The 19399-nt window shown below is 39.9% G+C and overlaps 1 protein-coding gene across 1 annotated transcript in view; it reads left to right on the forward strand.

Annotated features, from left to right (window-relative positions):
* The window catches only part of carmil3 (capping protein regulator and myosin 1 linker 3), a 138972-nt gene that overhangs the window by 43185 nt on the left and 76388 nt on the right, over positions 1 to 19399 (forward strand). Inside the window, exons 7-12 of the mRNA XM_036597456.1 lie at positions 3676 to 3746; positions 3875 to 3948; positions 7069 to 7144; positions 10309 to 10397; positions 10709 to 10803; positions 15087 to 15173. Of these exons, the coding sequence (XP_036453349.1) occupies positions 3676 to 3746; positions 3875 to 3948; positions 7069 to 7144; positions 10309 to 10397; positions 10709 to 10803; positions 15087 to 15173 (492 nt within the window). The remainder of the gene's footprint in view (positions 1 to 3675; positions 3747 to 3874; positions 3949 to 7068; positions 7145 to 10308; positions 10398 to 10708; positions 10804 to 15086; positions 15174 to 19399) is intronic.

Genomic DNA, 19399 nt, shown 5'->3' on the forward strand with positions numbered 1-19399 from the left:
CCAATTTCCACTATCAGGTCAATAATTAAGAAGTTTAAAGCATCTGGAGATAATAAGAATCTGCCGAGAAGAGGATGTATGTTTGTACTGACCTCATGCACAGTGAGGAATATGGTTCAAGTGGACAAAGAATCTCCAAGGATCACAGATGGGGAATGACATTAGACGTTAGTTAGGTCTTGGGGTCAGGACGTCTCCCAAACTACAAACACCAGGAGAAGGCCTCTACTGTGAAGGACCAACAGACTCAAGCTCCTACAATTTGCCCAGTGTTTCTGGAACTTTCAGTGGGACTGTGTTCTGTGGTCAGATGAGACCAAAATAGAGGTTTTTGGCAAAAAACACCAGAGGTGAGTTTGGTGTGGACACTAAGATAGCCATGCAGAAAGGTGCTTGATCCCTACTGTGAAGTATGGTGGTGGATCTATAGTTTCCAGCGCTACAATGATCCAAAGTACACCTCAAAATCAAAACAAAAATGGTTCACTGACCACAGAATCAAAGTTTTGCCATGGCCGTCCCCAGTCCCCTGACCTAAACCCCACAGAAAACCTGTAGGATGAGCTGAAGAGGAGAATCTGAAGGGTCTGGAGAGGTCTGGGATGGAGAAATTTGTCTCAGATCCTTTGCCATGTTTTCTCTAGTCTCATTAAGCACTATCAAAGACTCAGAGCTGTTATCTTTGCAAAGGGAGGCTGCACAAAGTATTAAATGAGGGGGTGCCAACTTTTGTGGCACATACAGATTCGAGAAAAATATTTATTTCATTTTTTTTTTAATGATTGTACTTCAAATAAAGGATAGATTTTTGTTAATATTTTGAACGAAAGATCAAAAGGATCAGCAATAAAGAATTTTTTACAGCCTGTTTTGCTCAGGTTTACCAGGGGTGCCAGTATTTGGGGAGGGCGAATGTCACCCTGACCCAGTGGTCTGCACTTCATTTTTACAGCCTTTACTCCCTGGATGGGTAAAAGGTTTTTATCATGGATAATGCCTTTAAAGAGAATTACACTCAGAGAGATTTTCTTTACAGTGGTGGTGATAAGAACCAGGGGTTGTGATATCTACAACACAAACACAGCCTTTCTATTTATTATCTAAAATGACCAAGTGAACCTACTGGTGTCTTCTGAGTCTTTAAAAGATGATGATGATTGTAAAATAGTGGTAAATTTAAGGACTTTTTGTCTTAATACACCCTGCATGTACCACTCTGCCATGAATTTTAAAATACAAGCCATCTTAGGCCAAAAGTACGGAGCCCCCCTGATGGCATCCTGTATAAATAAAAATAATGCATGGCCATGACTTAGTAAAGTGTGGGAACAAGATAAGGCATGATCTCGTTCCCACGCCTTACTAAGTCATGGCCACCACGACTTAATTATCTCATTCCCACACGTTAATAAGGCTTGGTCATGCTTTGTTTTTACTTATATGAGATAAATAAAGCAGGGCTTTGTGTAAAAGCTTTTCAAAAGATTTCTTTAGCATCATAACTGTTGGTTAAGCCTCCTATGAGTAACTAGACTAATTGTACTATGCAGATGGGATTGGTTTTACATGGGGAGGTTGGGTAAAAATTCTCCGTGATTTTTGTCCAATACGAATCTGTCATTTTTACAGACTGTACTGTGTGTTTCCACATCAGTAAAGATTACGCTGCCTTTTAACTACTATAAAACGAACGGTAGAAATAACCTCAGGTTATGTGGATTGTATTAATGCAGAATTCTGTGTTAGTAAATATTCCATCATATCCTGAGGAAAAGACACATTCAGGGTGTTGAAGTATAGAGACAATCAAAGAAGCATATATTTGTATTCTCAGTGGCCCAAATCAGGCTGATACCTATTGTCCTGTCTCAGAATGCAGTGCAGTTATTCTGGAGTGATGACAGGAATAGGGCACATTTTTAAATTAGTGATGCAACCGTCTACAAAAATGCTATCTTGACAAGTGAAATCATTGTCAGATTGCTGAGTATAAGATTATTTCACTTATTTTGAGACAAGTACTTTTTGTTAAGTGAAATTATCTCACTATGTTGACAGATGATTTTGCGTGTTTTAAGAAATAAAATGATCTGCCAATATAGTGAGATAATTTTGTACCAGTAAAGCAGAAGTAAAATAATAAAAAAAATAATGAGCACTGAGATGACTTTTCCCAAGACGTAATCAGAAAAGTAATCCTGTTACAGTTTGATAGAAATAATTAGTAACTTGTATTGAATTACCCCAACACTGAAGCTATCTATGAGTGCGTTTACATGCACTTAATAGTCCGATAACTGCAGAGAATCAGATTTTGTCAGTAATACAATCAACGTGTTTACATGCACTTGAGTAATCAGATAATGGGGAAACTCTGGGTCTACATGAGTCTGGCAGTAATCAGGTTTCTGCTTTGCAGGCAGCCAATAAACTCAGAAAAAGACGTGACGTAAATGTAAAGTAAAACTCAAACTTCATGGTGCGGCTCTTTTTAAAAAAACATCGCACCACTTTACCTGAAAATATGAACATACGTCATCTAGGAGATGAAGAATATTTAAATCTTTCATTTTGTCAAGCATGTATTTGGTTTCAGCGTCGCTCCAAAAGTGTTTTGCTGCGTCTTGTGGCAACGCTGCTTGTTTATTTCTGGTACTGCTGCCTGTTTTCACACATGCACAAACTGAGAAATCTGAAAGAAATCAGAGTAAGAGTACAAATGCACTGAGAAATCTGATAACTGACTTAAAATTCAGCTCTCTTTATCAGATTTCTTAATCGGATTTCTAGACTTTACTCTGACATAAGAAATCAGAGTATGTTGTTCACAGGACCATTTAAATAATCAGATAACTGCAGAAATCTGATTATGATCAATTTACTGAGTGTAAGTAGATGCACTCTATCTTAACATCAGTGCTAGCATTACGTCTGCATATCTGACGTGGTGGTGGTGTGTTAGAGTGTGTGGCAGTGACATAAGTGGATCAGACACAGCAGTGCTGCTGGAGTTTTTAAACACCTCAGTGTCACTGCTGGACTGAGAACAGTCCACCGACCCAAAATATCCAGCCAACAGCGTCCTGTGGGCAGCGTTCTGTGACCACTTATAAAGGACTAGAGTATGACCAACACAAACTGTGTAGCAGTAGATGAGCTATTGTCTCTGATCTTACATCTACAAGGTGGACCAACAAGGTAGGAGTGTCTAACAGAGTGGACAGTGAGTGGACACTCTGTTTATGACACAATGCCAGTAACAAACTAAGACTTCTTATCCAGTGTGAACGGGTCATTAACATAACAGACATCCTGTGCTAAAACTACATAACCTCACTTCCCCATGTAAAACTAATCTTGTCCCAGTAGCACTTTGGTGACTGATTTCTAGCAAATGCTAACGTTTCAGCCCTCTTGCTTTCAAGGACACTGTGCAAAGAAGTGTGTAATCTAAAGCTTTGATGCTGTGGGTCTCATTTTCTCTCCTTGGTCAGCTCCCTTAGCTTCCTTCCACAGTGATGTCACTGTTTCTTTCTCTGCTCTGTGTCTCTCTGACATGCAGCAGAGCCACCAGTATGAAATTAACTCTGACAAAATTCACTAGTCTGCCCACAAAAGCTCTGTGGGAGTTGATTTCACACTGTTGATTTGGCTGTGCTCTCCCGGCCGTTTCAGGAGGCTTCTCAGAGACCTACGCGGCCCTGTGCGACTATAACGGCATCAGCTGCAAAGAGGAAGTGCAGTGGGTAAGAGCTGAGTGACGTATGGAAACTCTGTATTATACAATTCCATCTGTCTGTTAAAAAAAAGCATCATTTTGCTTGAAATCTAATCATTCTTTCCCTCTCTTTTGCTCATTTTCTCATTTTTTAAGGATGTGGACACTATTTACCACTCCCAGGACAACAGGGACTTTAACCTGTTAGACTTCAGCCACCTTGAAAGCAGGTAGAGTGAACAAAAGCAGTCACTCATATTCTTTTCTATTCTTAACGACTGCCTACTTTTTTTGCTTTATTCACCAGCTTTATTTTTTTAAAGCAATTCATCTGATTAAAATATACAGTGAAGGTTACATACTGTCCTGTGCGCTCACGGCCACTTTCTTAGAAACAATTACTTTGTAGGTCCAACTTGTGGCTTTACAGACTGGAAGCAATTTGTGTTAGCCATCCTGTCGCCTCTCACCACTGGTCAGCTTCTGACCGCTCTGATCAGAAAGTTGTGGGCCAATCTAGCAGTCACACTGACGTGTATAGAAACTCTAGCAACACCATGTACCAACACCACACGCACACCACACTACCATCAGTGTCATTGCTGCTGAGAACAAACCACAGCCGAATTAGCTGACCAGTAGCTGAAGCTGACCAATTCATTTTTTAAATTTATTTTATTTCAAGAATTCACAGAGTCACCGAGTTTTTAGTCACTGGTATTATCAGGACTTTTATGTTTCATTTTAACACAGTATTATCAGCTCTATTAAACTGCTTCTTTGGGTCGAGGCTCATCAAAGAGGAAGCATCTCGAGGCATGAGAAGTCGAGTCACACTTGCTCATTAAATTTCATTAATTTATTAATAATTTTGGTTATCAGGCAGCACAGAACTTCTATGTGTCACCAGTGTTATGTGCTTTAATGGCTGGGTAATGAAACTTTTGTCAAAATAATGCCAAATATCATTTTTATTATTGATTTTAAATACACAAGGTCACCTGACCACCAATGAGTCAGCCAGTTTACAGAATCCTCAGTTTTAACCAGAATGTCACTGGAGTCACAGTCACTGGTGTTACACCATAGTCATATAACACCAATGACTGTAAAATATGTTTGGAATTAAGTTCTCCTTTCTGCATATACAATAATAGGAGATGTTAATGGACACATTAAGATGATTTAGTTTTGGAATAATTTGGAATTTTTTAAAAAATGTATCCACTTGAATTCCCACTCCTAATGGAGAAGGACCCAGGTGGTCAGTGAGGCGAAGTACAAAGCTGAAGTTTCTGAAAAAGTCAGTGCAGAGTGCAGGTCATTTGTTGTCCAGTGGCCGGGTTTTAAGTGTTCTCCTCCTTGACAGTGCTATTTACTACGTGGTAATGCAGCTGTCTTTTAGACAGGCGATCTTAGCAGTTGGCTGTGGCTAGAATGAATATAGCGCGGGGGAAAAACATTAACCATTATATATATCTTGGCTCTGGGAAACTGAGAGAGAGTTCTATGTTAACATGTGTGAACGATGTATGTGACAGCATGGGCTCTTATTAGGACAACTGAGGGTTGACTTCCTGTGTGGTGGGAGTATCACTCTCAGCAGTGTTCTCTTCCATCCGGCCAATCGGTGTCAAGTTTTCCCTGCTGTCTCTGTCTCTAGAACCCAAGGGGGGGTTGCTGATGCCAGGCAGAATCTACACCGACACGTCCTGCAGAGTCATTTTCATGCAGCCTCAGACCTGCAGAAATAGCCTCCATTCTTGACACTTTACCCACAGAAACTGTACGTCAGAGCGAGAAAAAGGAAGTCCTGTCTATTCTTAGTCTTTGACTTGTAGGATGTAGAGTGATTTGGTATTAGCTGCAGCTGCAGTTCGACCTGCGTCAACCAGCCATCTAGAAGACAAAGGTTAGTTTTGATAGGCTTTTGCAGTCAGACATCATGATGGCTGTTAAACTTATATGGCGGCCTTGTGCAGAACTTGTGTCTCAGAGACTTTCCTGTGATCCCTGGCATGTCTGATTCTGTTCATTCTGTTTTCTTCAACAGTGCTGTGAAGTCTTGCCAAAGCAAGTCTTGATGCAGTCTTGTTACTGGCAGAAAAGTATGTGGACACCCAACCATTACACCTATGAGCTTGTTGGAGATCCCATTCAAAAACCATGGGCATTAATACGGAGTTGCACATAGTGGTCTTAGGCTTATGTGCAGCTGCTCTGTCATGGAAACCCATTTCATGAAGCTCCTCATGAGCTGGGGTGATTGATTTTCACCTGCTGCATGCTTCAGCGCTCGGCAGCCTCGATCTGTTTATGTGGTCTACCACTTTGTGGCTGAGCTGTTTCTTGTTTCCATTGCACAATAATAGCACTTACAGTTGACCAAGGCAGATCTAGCAGAGCAAAACTTTCACAGACTCACTTGTGGCAAAGGTGACATGCTGTGGCAGTGCCACATTTAAAGTACCTGAGCTCTTCAGTTTGACACATTCTACTGCCAGTGTTTGTCTATGAGGATTGCATGGCTTTGTGCTTGATCAATCTGTGAACTGAACTCATTAATTAGGAGGGATGTCCACATACTTTTGGCCATATAGCGTGTTTCCAAAAGAATCATCTTCAGTATATTGTAAATACCTTATACATTGCCTAGCCCTAGCTGAGAGTGGGCCGAAATGTCCAGCCGAGAAATTTTCCACTAATGAAGAGCTAAAGGATGCCTACAGTCTCTAATTGTATACCAGCAAGCTGGACCTACAAGGTACAGTGGCCAGTTCAGGACTGCCCATTGTGAAGCTTAAGGGGATTTGTCTTTGGTGCAATGATTGCATTAGAATGAGGATGGAGCGCTTGGCTTCACTACAGAGAATCCTCATCATGGTGAAATGATGAAGTCCCAAATGAGAACACAGCCATAAGCTTTGCTCTAATAGAGGACATGCCCCTCCCCTCCCTCTCGCCATCTCTCTTTCCCCATCTCTCTCTCTCTTCCTCTCTCTCCCGAGGCAGTTTTGCTAGAGTCTGGTCTGCTTTTTTTTTCATAGGGTGAAATGGTTTTAGGCCCGTGGCCAGGATTAAAAGCCATATCATAGACAACACTGAGCTGAGTAGTGCACTAGCCCAGCGTCAGTTTCCCCATCGATCTTGTCTTCCTCTCTTAGCTTCCCTCTCAGGGAGCATTTCCTGCTGAATGTGTCATTTTTTCTCCTTCCAATTGTACTATTTTTGTCAGGCTTCAGTTGGGAAGCGAAAAGCTGCTCGGTTTAATTTTTATCTGAAGGAACCCATTTCGAAACCTGCTAATTTTTGTTCCCCCATGTCCTATTTTTTCCCTCCTTGTTTTGCAGGGATCTTGCCGTGATCGTGGCGTCCATGGCGTACAACACGTGGTTCAACAAGCTCTACTGCAAGGACTTGCGCTTAGTAAATATTGGCTCTTTTGTCTTCTGGTGCAGTGGGGTTTTGATTTGACCCACTTCTCTGTTATCTGTTGTCATTATTGATTAGTGTGTGCTGGTCTCATAACACTTCATAACAGCTCTACATATTTTGCCTGTAACGTATTGTTGTCCCACTTTTGATGCCCTTGAGTTTTGTCCTTTTAGCCACTCTATAATGTGTGTGTATATATACAACCCCATTTCCAAAAAAGTTGGGACGCTGTGCAGAATGTAAATAAAAATAGGATGCAATGATATGCAAATCATGTAAACCATATTTTTAAAGGAAAATACTACAAAGACATCATATCAAATGTTGAAACTGAGAAATTGTATTGTTTTTTTTGAAAAATATATGCCCAATTTGAATTTGATGCCAACAAAATGTTCCAAAAAAGTTGGGACAGGGTCATGTTTACCACTGTGTTTCATCCCCTCTTCTTTTAGCAACAGTCTGTAAGCGTTTTGGAACTGAGGAGACCGACTGCTGTAGCTTTGAAAGTGAAATGTTTTCCCGTTCTTGTTTGATATAGAAACTGCTCAGCAGTTCAGGGGCTCATTTGTTGTATTTTCCATTTAATAATGCACCAAATGTTTTCAGTGGGTGAAAGGGCTGGCCTGCAGGCAGGCCAGTTTAGCACCCGGCCTCTTTTAATACGGAGCAATGCTGTTGTAATACATGCAGAATGTGGTTTTACAATAATCAAGGCCTTCCCTGAAAAAGACGTCATCTGGATGGCAGCATATGTTGCAAAAAACATGTATTATATCGTTTAGCATTAATGGTGCCTTCACAGATGTGCACGTCACCCATGCCATGTGCACTAATGCACCCCTATACCATCATGTCATGAAAAATTCACTGACCACCCAAAAAAGCCATATGGAAATATGATACAATGACCAAAAGCATGTTCCTATTTAATGCATTTTCAAGATCAGTAAACGATATGTACCTTACTTAAAATGTTCGCCTGTTGTATGCAATTGGGACGCAGCATCTTTTTTAGGTTCAGCTTTAGGCTCATCTGGCTCTCTTCTTGCCATTTTCTCTGAATTTCTGCAGCGTTAGTATTCTCTCCGAGTCCCACTGATTATGTAGGCTGCCTCTGTTCCATTGTACAATCTTGGAATCGTATTGAAAGGGAGGGTTTATGTGTGCAAATGTGTGTGCACATTGTGTGTATGGGTGTATGTACCGAATGCCTCCTTAATGAAGGGAAACTTAACTCCTTAAACCCCTAAAAACTTTGCGAAAAACAGCTGGGAAAGTAGTGATTTGTAAATCCAGTGTGACCTGTATTTAACCCTTTACATGGCCAGGGTCCGCTGGCAGGCCCAAAGTTTTATTACACACTTCTAGAATCTATAATAGCACAGCCAGTTTGCCCTGAGGTCCCTGTGGTTACCGAATAATATGCCTTAGTATGTAATAAGCCTGGGAGTTTAAGGGGTTAATTGAAAGCAGAACAAAAACAAGATATTTAATGTTTTATCTTAACAGCATCATTGTTTTTTGCAAATATACGCTCGTTCTGAAAGTGATACCTGCAACAGATTCCAAAAAAGGGACGGGGCTAATATTGTGAAGTGTTCAAAAAATCACCTTTAAGCAGTGATGCAGTTATGCTTGGCTATAAAAGAAGCATCCAGGAAAGTATGTCAGACAACTTTTTTCAACAAACAGTTGCACAGATTTTAGGTATTTCACCCTCTACAGTGCATAATAGCATCAAAAGATTGAGGGGAATCAGAAAGATCTGTGCTGAAATGCCAGTACCGAAAAGCACAACACAGTGCCCATGATCTTCAACCCATCAGACAGCACTGGATTAAAAACTGGCATGCTTCTTTGATGGATGTCACTGAAAAAGCACCATCTGTTGCTGCATCCACAAATGAGAAAAAACATTAAGACTATACAATGCACAGTGGAAGCCATATTTCAACAACATTCCAAAAACGCCGCCAACTTCTCTGGGCTCGAGCTGATATGAAGTGGACTGATGCACGGTGGTAATGTGTATTGTGGCCTGCCGAATCAACCTTTCAAACAGGAAATAATGGTTGTTGTGTTCTCCAGGCAAAGGGAGTTAAGAACCATCCACTGTTACCAGTGCAAAGTTCAAAATCCAAGGTCGTGCTAATTTCAACATGACAACGAGAAGCCACATTATGCATGAGTTACAACAGCATGGCTGCGTAATAACAAGAGTGTGGTCTAGAATTTGTAGCACATTATAAAGCAGAAAATATGACAATGGAGGCTCTGTATGTTTGTGCAGCTGAAGACTTAAAAATGAAAAAAAAAATCTAAACAGGATCAATTGGTTTAACACAGTAGTAAACATACTCCTGTCCCAACTTGTTTGGAAGGTGATGCAGACAAATCGAGAATGAGTGTATATTTACAAAAAAAACTAACAAACAAACAAAGCAAAACATTAAAATGATGAGGCAAAATGTCAAATATTGTGTTTTTTGTACTGTTTTCAACTTTAGTGCAGGTCAAACAGGATTTATTCATCACTGCTTTCTGTCTTTACTTCACTCTTTGTGGAAGGTTCTTCACTTCTTCAAGGGTTCTGTAGTAAAAACAATGGTTCTACTATAGAACCATAAACACTAAAAGATCCATTTGCATGCATAAAAATTTCTTTGCATGGTGATATGGTTCTTCAGATTGATTTGTGTTGAGTATGTGTTGTACATGATTCTAGATAGAACCTTTTTGAAAATGGTTCTATTTAGCACCAAAATGGTTCTTCTATTGTAACAATGTCAAGCTTGTAAATATAGAACTCTTTTCAAAAACAGCTCTATTTTAAACCATATATAACTCATTCTCCATTAGTCTGAAGAACCATTTCACCATGCAAAGAATGCTTTAAGCATGCAAATGGTTCTCTGAGTGTTCATGGTTCTATATAGAACCACTGTCATTACTAAAGAACCCTTGAAGATAAGGGGCATTTCACATACTGTCTTTGGTTTTTTGGAATTGGGGTTTATAGACAACGTACATTAATGTCAATTTGAATAACTGATTAACTGAATAATAAACAAGGACTTTAAAAAAGATATTGTCATTTTTGTTATTGAGGTCAAGGCTACAGAAATACAATGTGTGTGTGTGTGTGTGTGTAGGGTTCAGAGGTCGTGGAGCAGGTCCTCCACACAATCAGTAAGTCCTGCAGCCTGGAAGAACTCACACTGGAGAATGCAGGCCTAAAAGCGTAAGCTTCTTTCTTTCATTCTCTCTCTCTCTCATTCTCTCTCTCTCTAAACTCTCACTCCTCTCATCTCCATCTCTTCCTCTCTGCCTGCCCATTCAGTTCATTTCTGACCCTTTGTCCTCCTTGTCCTTATTCCAATCTTGCTCTCCTCTGTTTTTTCATGTTTCTCTCTCCTCCCTGGCTCTCCTGCTTGTTGTCCTCTGTTCTCTTCCTCTGTCTCTGCACACTTTCATCTCTCATCTGACAATGACGACTCATTTTTGTCTCCTCATTGTTGGACTCGTTGTTTTGTTTTGTTTTTTTTTTGGCAGAGATTTCCCTCAGAAAATGGCAACAGCCCTGGCGGAGAACCCAGCGTCCATGCTGCACTCCCTCAACTTGGCCCACAATACGTTGGACAATCAAGGTGACACTGCGTGTGGCTCCATCTGACTATAATTCCCCCTCTGCTCTTATCTCTTGGCACTATGTTGCATTGTAGCATAAGCAAATTGATACTTAAATATTAATATTTTCCTTTTGATACAAAGGTTTCCTTTTTGATACGTAATATTTTCTTTAACCAGTCATTTTAATTCATTTTTAATGAAACTTTATGTGTATTTGAGGCTGCAAAATGAGAAAAAAGTGGATGTAAATGTAAACTGGTGCCTGTCTCCATGAGGGCCCATCGGATACACTACATGGCAAAAAGTATGTGGACATTTTACCGTAATATCTATATGGATATGAATATCCCTTGAGTTGCCCCTCAACCCCTTTGCAGTTATAACAGCCTCCACTCTTCTGAGAAGGCTTTCTACAATATAGTGTCTGTGGGAATTTGTCCCCAGTCAGTCAAAAGAGCGTTTATAAGGCACTAAGATCAGGTAATGATGCTGGATGAGATGGCCTGGCTCTCAACTGATGTTCCAATTCATCCCAAAGGTGTTCAGTGGGGTTGAGGTCAGGGCTCTGTGCAGAGCACTGGAGTCCTGCCACACCAAACTCATCAAGACATGTCTGGAGCTCACTTTGTGCACAGGGGCACAGTCATGCTGGCCTTCCCCAAAAAAAGTTCCCTTTTTTATATCAAATATTTCTTTAACCGGTTCCACAAAGTTGGAAGCGTATAATAGTCTAAAATGTCTTTGTATGCTGAAGCATTAACATTATCCTTCACTGGAAATAAACCCTGAAAAACAGCCCTAGCCCATTATCCCTCCTCCACCAAACTTTACTGTTGAACCACTATGTGCTGATGTTGCTTCCAGAGGCAGTTTGGAACTCTGTAGTGAGTGATGCAACTGAGGATAGGCGATTTATACACACTACTTTAGCACTCGGCGGCTCCGATTTGTGTATCTGCATGGTCTACCACTTTGTGAATGAGCTGTTGTTGCTTTCATTTCACAACAATAGCACTTACAATGGACTGGGGCAGCTTTAGCAGGGCAAACTAACTTGTAGCATCCTATGATAGTTACTGAACTCTTCAGTATAACCCATTCTACTAACAATGTTTATCTGTGGATCATGGCTTTGAGCTTGATTTTATACACCTGTTAGCAATGGGAGTAGCTGAAACACTTGAACTCAAAAATTAGAAGGGATGTCCACATACTTTTGGCCATATAGTGTATATTTGTTGGCTGATGTAAGTTGGTATTCATAACCCATGATATATCTGTATTAGTAAGCATGCAGATGATGCAGTTCCCCTCTGAAGCCATAGTTGTGCCACTAGGGATCAAATATGAGACACACCCTGGTTAACTATTCAAACTGGTTAATTTCATCAATTTCATAAAATATGTAAAATGTATCTGAACTTAACTTTTAGCATGAGAATAGCATGTTGTAGTACGACAAATGTTTTTCTAAAGAGAATTAATGAGAAATTAGAGGTAATAAACAGAAACCAAAACCTCAAAGTAATTCTGGCAACCCCCATCCTCAGTGCTACAATATTTACATTTTTTAAGACTGTGGGTTTCTTCTGTTTTTTGGAGTTTAAGACTGGTGACAATTGAGAAATGGCATTGATATCTGTCATTAAGTGTTAACCAAAACTGGTAGAATACAAAATTTTAATCTAAAATATTCATATAAAACTATATCAGCTGATATTATTGGGTATCAGAATGTTCTGCCCCATTCAGGCTCTAGTCTCCTTAAAAATCAGAGGAAGATGAAACGAAAAACACTTCAGTCCCCTGGAAAGTAAAGACAGCATGTAAGGATGAATTCCACCCATTTATTTTATTTAATTTCTGCATAATTCAATAGTTGATGGTTAAAAATTAATTCAGGGTGGTTTGATGCGAAATGATTCACTTTAGAGAACTTTTTTACAGTGGTGCTGATAGGAACCAGGTGTCACAATGTCTACAGCACGAATATAGCCATTTTATTCACTATCCAAAATGACCAGTGAACCTACATGTGTCTTCTAAATTTTACATTACATATATGTAATGTTGATGATGGTAAAATTTGTGGTAAACCTGAAAAAATTCTTTGGGGACTGTTTTATCTTACAGCTCCCTGCATGTACCCCTCCACCATGAATGCATTTAAAAAATGTTTTAAGCCAAAAACGTGTTATCAAACAATTTCACAGGCATAAAGCAGAGTCCTTATAACCATTTCATGTAATAACGTTCTGTGAGGGAGCTTTTACAGGCATTAAACTCTTTAGAGGTCTGGTTTCTATCACCAAGACTGTAACTCAGTAAGTTTCTTTAGACAGGAGCATCAAACCACTCTGAAAGACTAGAAACATTGGTGGAAGTATCATTATCTGTAGTAATTTAGACCCTTAAAGTCATCAGTGACTGTAAGATAACAAATGTATAAATAAAGGTAAAAGTATCTTAACCTCTTGTATATATAGATTTAAACTACAACCCATCATGACAACCCCTGCACAATTCCTCAGGACCCTCAAGGTGGAATAAAAGTCTACAGAAAACATTAAATGCTAATAAATGCTAATATAATAATCATAATAATAATAATAATAATAATCATTTTATAGTTGGCATCATGCCCAGGAACTTCAGCACTTTAAGATGGGACATTCTACAGAATTAGTTCCCATAGTAAAAAAAGACCTATTAGAATACAAAAGTATCCAGATCTTAGATATTTACAAGGATTATGTTATGATCTATTTAAACCCAAGGCTTTAATTGAGATAGTAATGAATTCAATTGATTATGAGGTGAATTTTTCAGTAAAAAAATTCAAAAAATGCTGTCTCATGTTTTCACAAAACACAAAGAGTTTTAGTCTATAGGCGGAGCCTTATTTCAGCCACACCCCTGCATTTTAGAGCAGGAAGTGAGACTGCATCCCTGTCCCTCATTGCCACATGGTGAGCAGTTAGATCCCACTGTTTTGAAGTAAATGTATCGCAAAGTCTGAAAATCAGTTTGGAACATAAAAAAAAATGTCACTACCAAAACACATATTTTCTGCATTTACAGTATCACTTTTGTATTTTAAAGAAAATATTATGATTTTACATGAGTACAGCTGTTCAGAACTATGTTTGCTAGTCATGTACTGGCTTGTGTTTTTGAGTTCTGCTCAGAATGAGCTAGAATTGTCAGTATTGAAACAATTGGTGAAGGTTTGGTAGTTTTGGTAGTGACAAAATGAAATATTCAGTCGTTTGTTTTACTAAAATAAACATAATTAAGGTATAGGGTCACTCAAAGCAAAAGGATTTTAGTCTTAAGACCATATCGACTCTGAATTTAAACCAAGTTGGTACAATGATCCATTTTCCAACTCCAGCACCTCAAACTGCAACTTACAGTGCCAAATCAACTTAACTACCACTTGATAAAGCTTGTTAGTTTGTATGGGTTATCTTGCTGAGGTTCCAGGTCTTATGATATCAATTCAGTACGCAGCAATGTTAGCTTGCATATTGTTAGCAATGTTAGCTTGCATATTGCAATAGTCGTATTTCAGCTCCTTAATAACCTCATAATTCAGAGGAACCGTTGACGTGCATGGTAAAAAAAATGTCTGTACGGCAAAACGTATCACCTTCGGAACAAACCGCTGTTCATTTCTGTTATAGAGAAATACAGTGTAGACCCAGAGTTCCTAGTATGGGCACGACTGTGACTACAGAGTGACAGCACGGCTTCAGAGGTCCATTGGTATCATGGCAGTAGCTCTCATATTACTTGGTATTAGATTAAAAGGAAGATCAGTAGAGCTTCCCGTTGCTATCAAATTCCCTCAGTTTATTAGCCTGTAAGTAGCGCTGTTTCAGTGCTGTCAGTGACAGGGCATTTCATATTTTCTTCACTCTATGTGGGTCAGAGCTTTTTGCACTTGTCTCAGAATTTCCAGCTTGTTTGATAAAGTGTACGCAATGTGTGTATGTGTGTGTGTGTGTGTCCTCTGCTGTTTATTCAGGGTCAAAGTTTCAATGTATGCCACATTTAGTCATGTCAGACTCATGTCACTTCCCATCTCGTCACATCATAGAATGTGTGCATGTGCCTACACAGGCTTGTGAGTGTGTGGTGTGTGTGTGTGTGTGTGTGTGTGCATTGTGGTTATTTCTATTCTGAGCGCTGCAGTGTCAGAGCATCACTTGTTTTTCTGTACCGTATATGCAAGTTGGCATGTTGCGTATAGGTCATAGGCATTTTTAACAGCATATGCGTGCATCTCTTTCTGCAGGAGTGTCAAATCTCATCCAGCAGGTGTGTCGGCTCAGCAAAGGCCTGCGTCTGCTCAACCTCTCCAAAACCTCGCTCTCCTCAAAGGGTGTGTGCTGCACTGGCGTCTCCTCGGGGAACCAGCAGCCCCTGCTGGCCTCGCAAAAATGCCCTCACCAACTCCAGCTGATAACAGTTACCATCTACAGTCAAAAGCAGAAGTTCACCCCTGGTCACATGGCATATTTTGTTGATGGGTTGCCACATCCTCTGAAGGGAGGCATTTTTTGCCACAGTTTATAATGTATTTGTTAAACACACTGGAAAAAAATATAGAATATAAAGTGTGCCATAACTTTTGCACAGGCCATTTTATTTTAGCTTATTTTTTCCAACGTCTTAAATTCACCAAACGACCGGTTATTGTGCGTTGAAGTGTGCTTAAGTGTGTTCTCTGTTCACTGGGGGCGCCCAAACTTTTGCACACGACTGTACTTTATTAATATTTCCACTCACTGGCCACTTCATGAGCTCCACCCACCTTACAGGTCCACTACGTAGGCATAGAATTGCAGATTGTGGCCCATCTGTTGTCATTCAGCCTGCACTCCATTCACCATTGGTAAACAGTCATTGGTTTCTGACCACACGACCTCTGTTGACCAGACGTAATTTAAGTGGTAGACCATTTTTTACCATTTTTACCTGCTAGTGGCATGGTAGTTTGCCTGTAGGGTTACAGATGTCCAGTTTTGAACAGAGCAGTCTTGTACTGAGCTCCGTGGTCCAGTTGGTACTGTTTTAATGTCCGGTCAAGTCTTTCTAAAAACATTATATTTTTAAAAACTAGATAAATTGCTGTTATATGTGGGTATGAGCGCTTTCTGCAGCTGTGTCTCAAACTGCATAAACTGTGCTAAAAAGTATGTTGAATTAGTACTCCAGCAGTGGTGGTGTTACTATTCTGAATGTGCTATTTAGTGCAGTATTATGCAGATTGAGACACAGCCTGCTGTAGTCATTTAGGCAAAGATAGCCTACATTATGACAGGGATGAAAGGTAAGTGAACCGGTCATTTCTCAGGTACTACTACTTTCAAAAAGCAACTAAACATGCACCTTCATCTGTTTAAAAGTTAGCCTAAAAAGGACACCATGAATGATGTGTGCTACACATTGCCAGAACAAATAATAGGTTACGTTTATATCTTTAAAGCACTTAAAGAGTTTAACTTCAAATGGTCTTTAAGAAAAATATGAATAAAATGCAAAAAACGAATAGAATAAACCAAAGACTATTAACAAACTCTTTAAAACCACAGAAAAAACACATAAAGACGGAATGGGGACATGATGGAGACAGTCTTATGTAAGACTTTGGGTGCCCCTGGTCAAATTACTATTATTTTGTTGATTTTCTAAGGGAAAATAAGTTAAAACATCCCCTACAGGGAGCACATTTTAATGCACAATTATTATTTATTTGCTGAATTTGAAGTATTAGGAAAAAAATAAAACATAAAGTGTGGCCTGTGCAAAAGTCAGAATTTATAGTTTGTTTTTCTTTGTTAAAACTGAAAGAAATGACACTACTGAGTCAGGAGAAACAAGAGCATAAAAGGCGCCCTGTGAAGCACATGTGTCAGGCTCCAGTCCTTGCGGGCCAAAACACTGCAGACTTCAGCACACGGCCTCATTAAACACCAGCTAATTAGCAAGGCCTTCGTGAACTGAATTCAGAGGATTAAATGAGGGTAAAGGCTAATCTCTGCAGCACTTTGGCCCCGAAGGTCCCCAGTTTGACACGCCTGCTGTAAAGCCTGAAAAAATTGTTTACAAGTCAGAAGCCTCAGGTTGAATATTCTTTCAACATGCTCACAGTCATCAGATTCATCTGGGGAAGGGGTCTGAAGCACAACCTACATTATAAAATGTTCTTTCACACACTGTGTGCAATTACACATTTTCACCAGAGAGGTCTCCAAATCCCCACATCTTACCCAGTGCAGCTTTAAAGCACATGTGTCAGGCTTCAGTCTTTGTGGGCCAAAACACTGCAGACTTCAGCTCACTGCCTCATTAAACACACCTGATTCAGCTCATCAGCTAATTAGCAAGGCCTTCATGAACTGAATTCTGAGTGTTAGATGAGGGTAAATGCTAATATCTGCAGCAATTTGGCCTGGAAGGTGCCCCAGTTTGACATGGCTGCTTTCAACTAAGCACCTAAAGAGAAACTGTGCATTAAAATATGCAGACAAAAATGTCATATTTAAGTTTGTTCACTGTAGAGTATGTGTTGACGTCTTTTCACTTAGAAAATACCCCCTCCAATGGCCCCACAAGGTGTTGTCATGACAGCGACAATCTATTTTACCTTGTATATTGTTCGTTTTACAGTGATTCTTTCATTGAAGGGCCCTGGAATGGAGCTGCTGCTGCTGCTTTCTATTCCTAACACCTGGTTAAACGAATGCTCGCAGTCAGTGATGTATCTAGAATAAAAATAGTACTGCAATACTTCGAGACCCTGGGGGAATATGTTTGGATGACAGCAAAATAGCTAACCAGCTAGCCATACATATATATGTAGCTGATTAGCTAACTATATCAGGCTGTTGCTGTGGCCTATTAATGTTAGTGCTATTGCTACACTATCTCAGAACAGTGCAAAGAAATCCACCTTTTCTGGACTGCCCAGAGGTCCAATGCTGCCCATTCCAATACGCATTGCAGTGTAGAGGGATAGACTTTCAGCGCAGGTTAAGGGATGAATCAATCGGACCTCTCCTCACTGCACTTTTCCAGTGTAACCCAACACTTGCAATGTGATCCAATGATTTGATTAGCCCTAACATCATTGCTTGAGTCGTTCACTTGATCACGGGGACATATGTGACAAGACAACATCCCCCAGACAAACAGATGCTAACGCTAGGCTAAATGTCAGCAGCAGCGGAGACATGAATGACGGTTAAAAAGCGAATTCAGCACTTAGCTTCCAAATGCCAGGAGCAGATCCAGCCGTTTCAGGGAAGAAAAATGTACTCGCAGAGAAAGTACATTAGATGGGGGTGGTGGGGGGAGAACAGTGTGTGGAAAATGGCCTTGTTAGCTGCATTTGATAAGGCATGCTCTTTGAGGCTGTGGCACGCTGCCATCAGAGCAGATCGCTAGCAGGGCTGTCTGCGAATGTGGCCTAATGAATGTGACTTGTGGTGTGGCTTTCTTCTACGTGCGTTAAAATGTTTAAAAATTGACCAAGATGTAGAAAAGATATATGCTGTCTTCATATGCTTATTGGACAGTCCTATTTCCCACTTGACAAGGCATAATTGGGAAGTGTTTGTGTTGAGGTTCTTTGTAGTTAGTATGATTGGCTAGTTGGAGATATGGAAAGGTAGCTAGTAGAGATATCAGCTCTACTATCCGTAACAATATCAGCTAATATACTGTATTGAACTGTATCACAGACTATAGTATTTGAGCAATAGAACATGTGCCAGATTGCGCCATCATGGACAACAGCATAGCTGTTCTGATGGGGACAACCACGAAAAATTTGGGGCTAAATGTGAGCGGGATCGTTGACTTATTAGGGTCAAAACATACTGAGAGTGGATTTTTTTATGCCAATCCAGTGCTACGTGCAGGCAAAGCTCAAAGTAGGGGATGATGGTGCACTGTTGTTGTTAGCTCCATAATTGGAATGCAAGTTAGCATGGCTGAAAAGACCCCCCAAAAAGTCCTGTACAGGTGCCAGAGTGTAACTGTTGCTCTATTTAAGGTGGAACATAAAATTCAAACAAAAAGCTGCACAATAAGTTGAAATTCAGATGTGATTCACTATTTTTGCTTAATAAAAATGTTCACTTTGGTTGTTAAAAATGGTTCTTATTAAAAAGTGACGTCCCAGAATAATAAGCCACTGTTAGCTTATAAAAGGTTTACTTAAGCATTAAAATGGTTTTATTTGAAAGAATGTATGTATACCATGACATATCGAAAAGATGTAAAACTGTCAGGAATGTTAATTATATATAAAAATATACATTTTTGGTCATTCAGTCCACTGATTAGGTACTTGCAAAAGTTATAGGTATGTCTACAGTAACTCTGTCAGTGAGTGTTCCTGGTACAGAGCTGCAGCTGTTGTTTTCTATTCCTAACAACTACCTGAAACCTAGTTATGCTACTGCTCGTATTTACAGTCAGTGATGTATCTAGGTCTTTCAGAAGGCCTAGAGTGATGCTTTTTCTCACAAAATTGGTTCCATCCATTCTAAATCAAATCCTAATTGGTTGCTTCCACTGTTGTCGAAACAAAACCTTGTA

This window comes from Colossoma macropomum, unplaced genomic scaffold (assembly GCF_904425465.1).
Source record: "Colossoma macropomum unplaced genomic scaffold, Colossoma_macropomum, whole genome shotgun sequence".
Taxonomy (NCBI): Eukaryota; Metazoa; Chordata; class Actinopteri; order Characiformes; family Serrasalmidae; genus Colossoma; species Colossoma macropomum.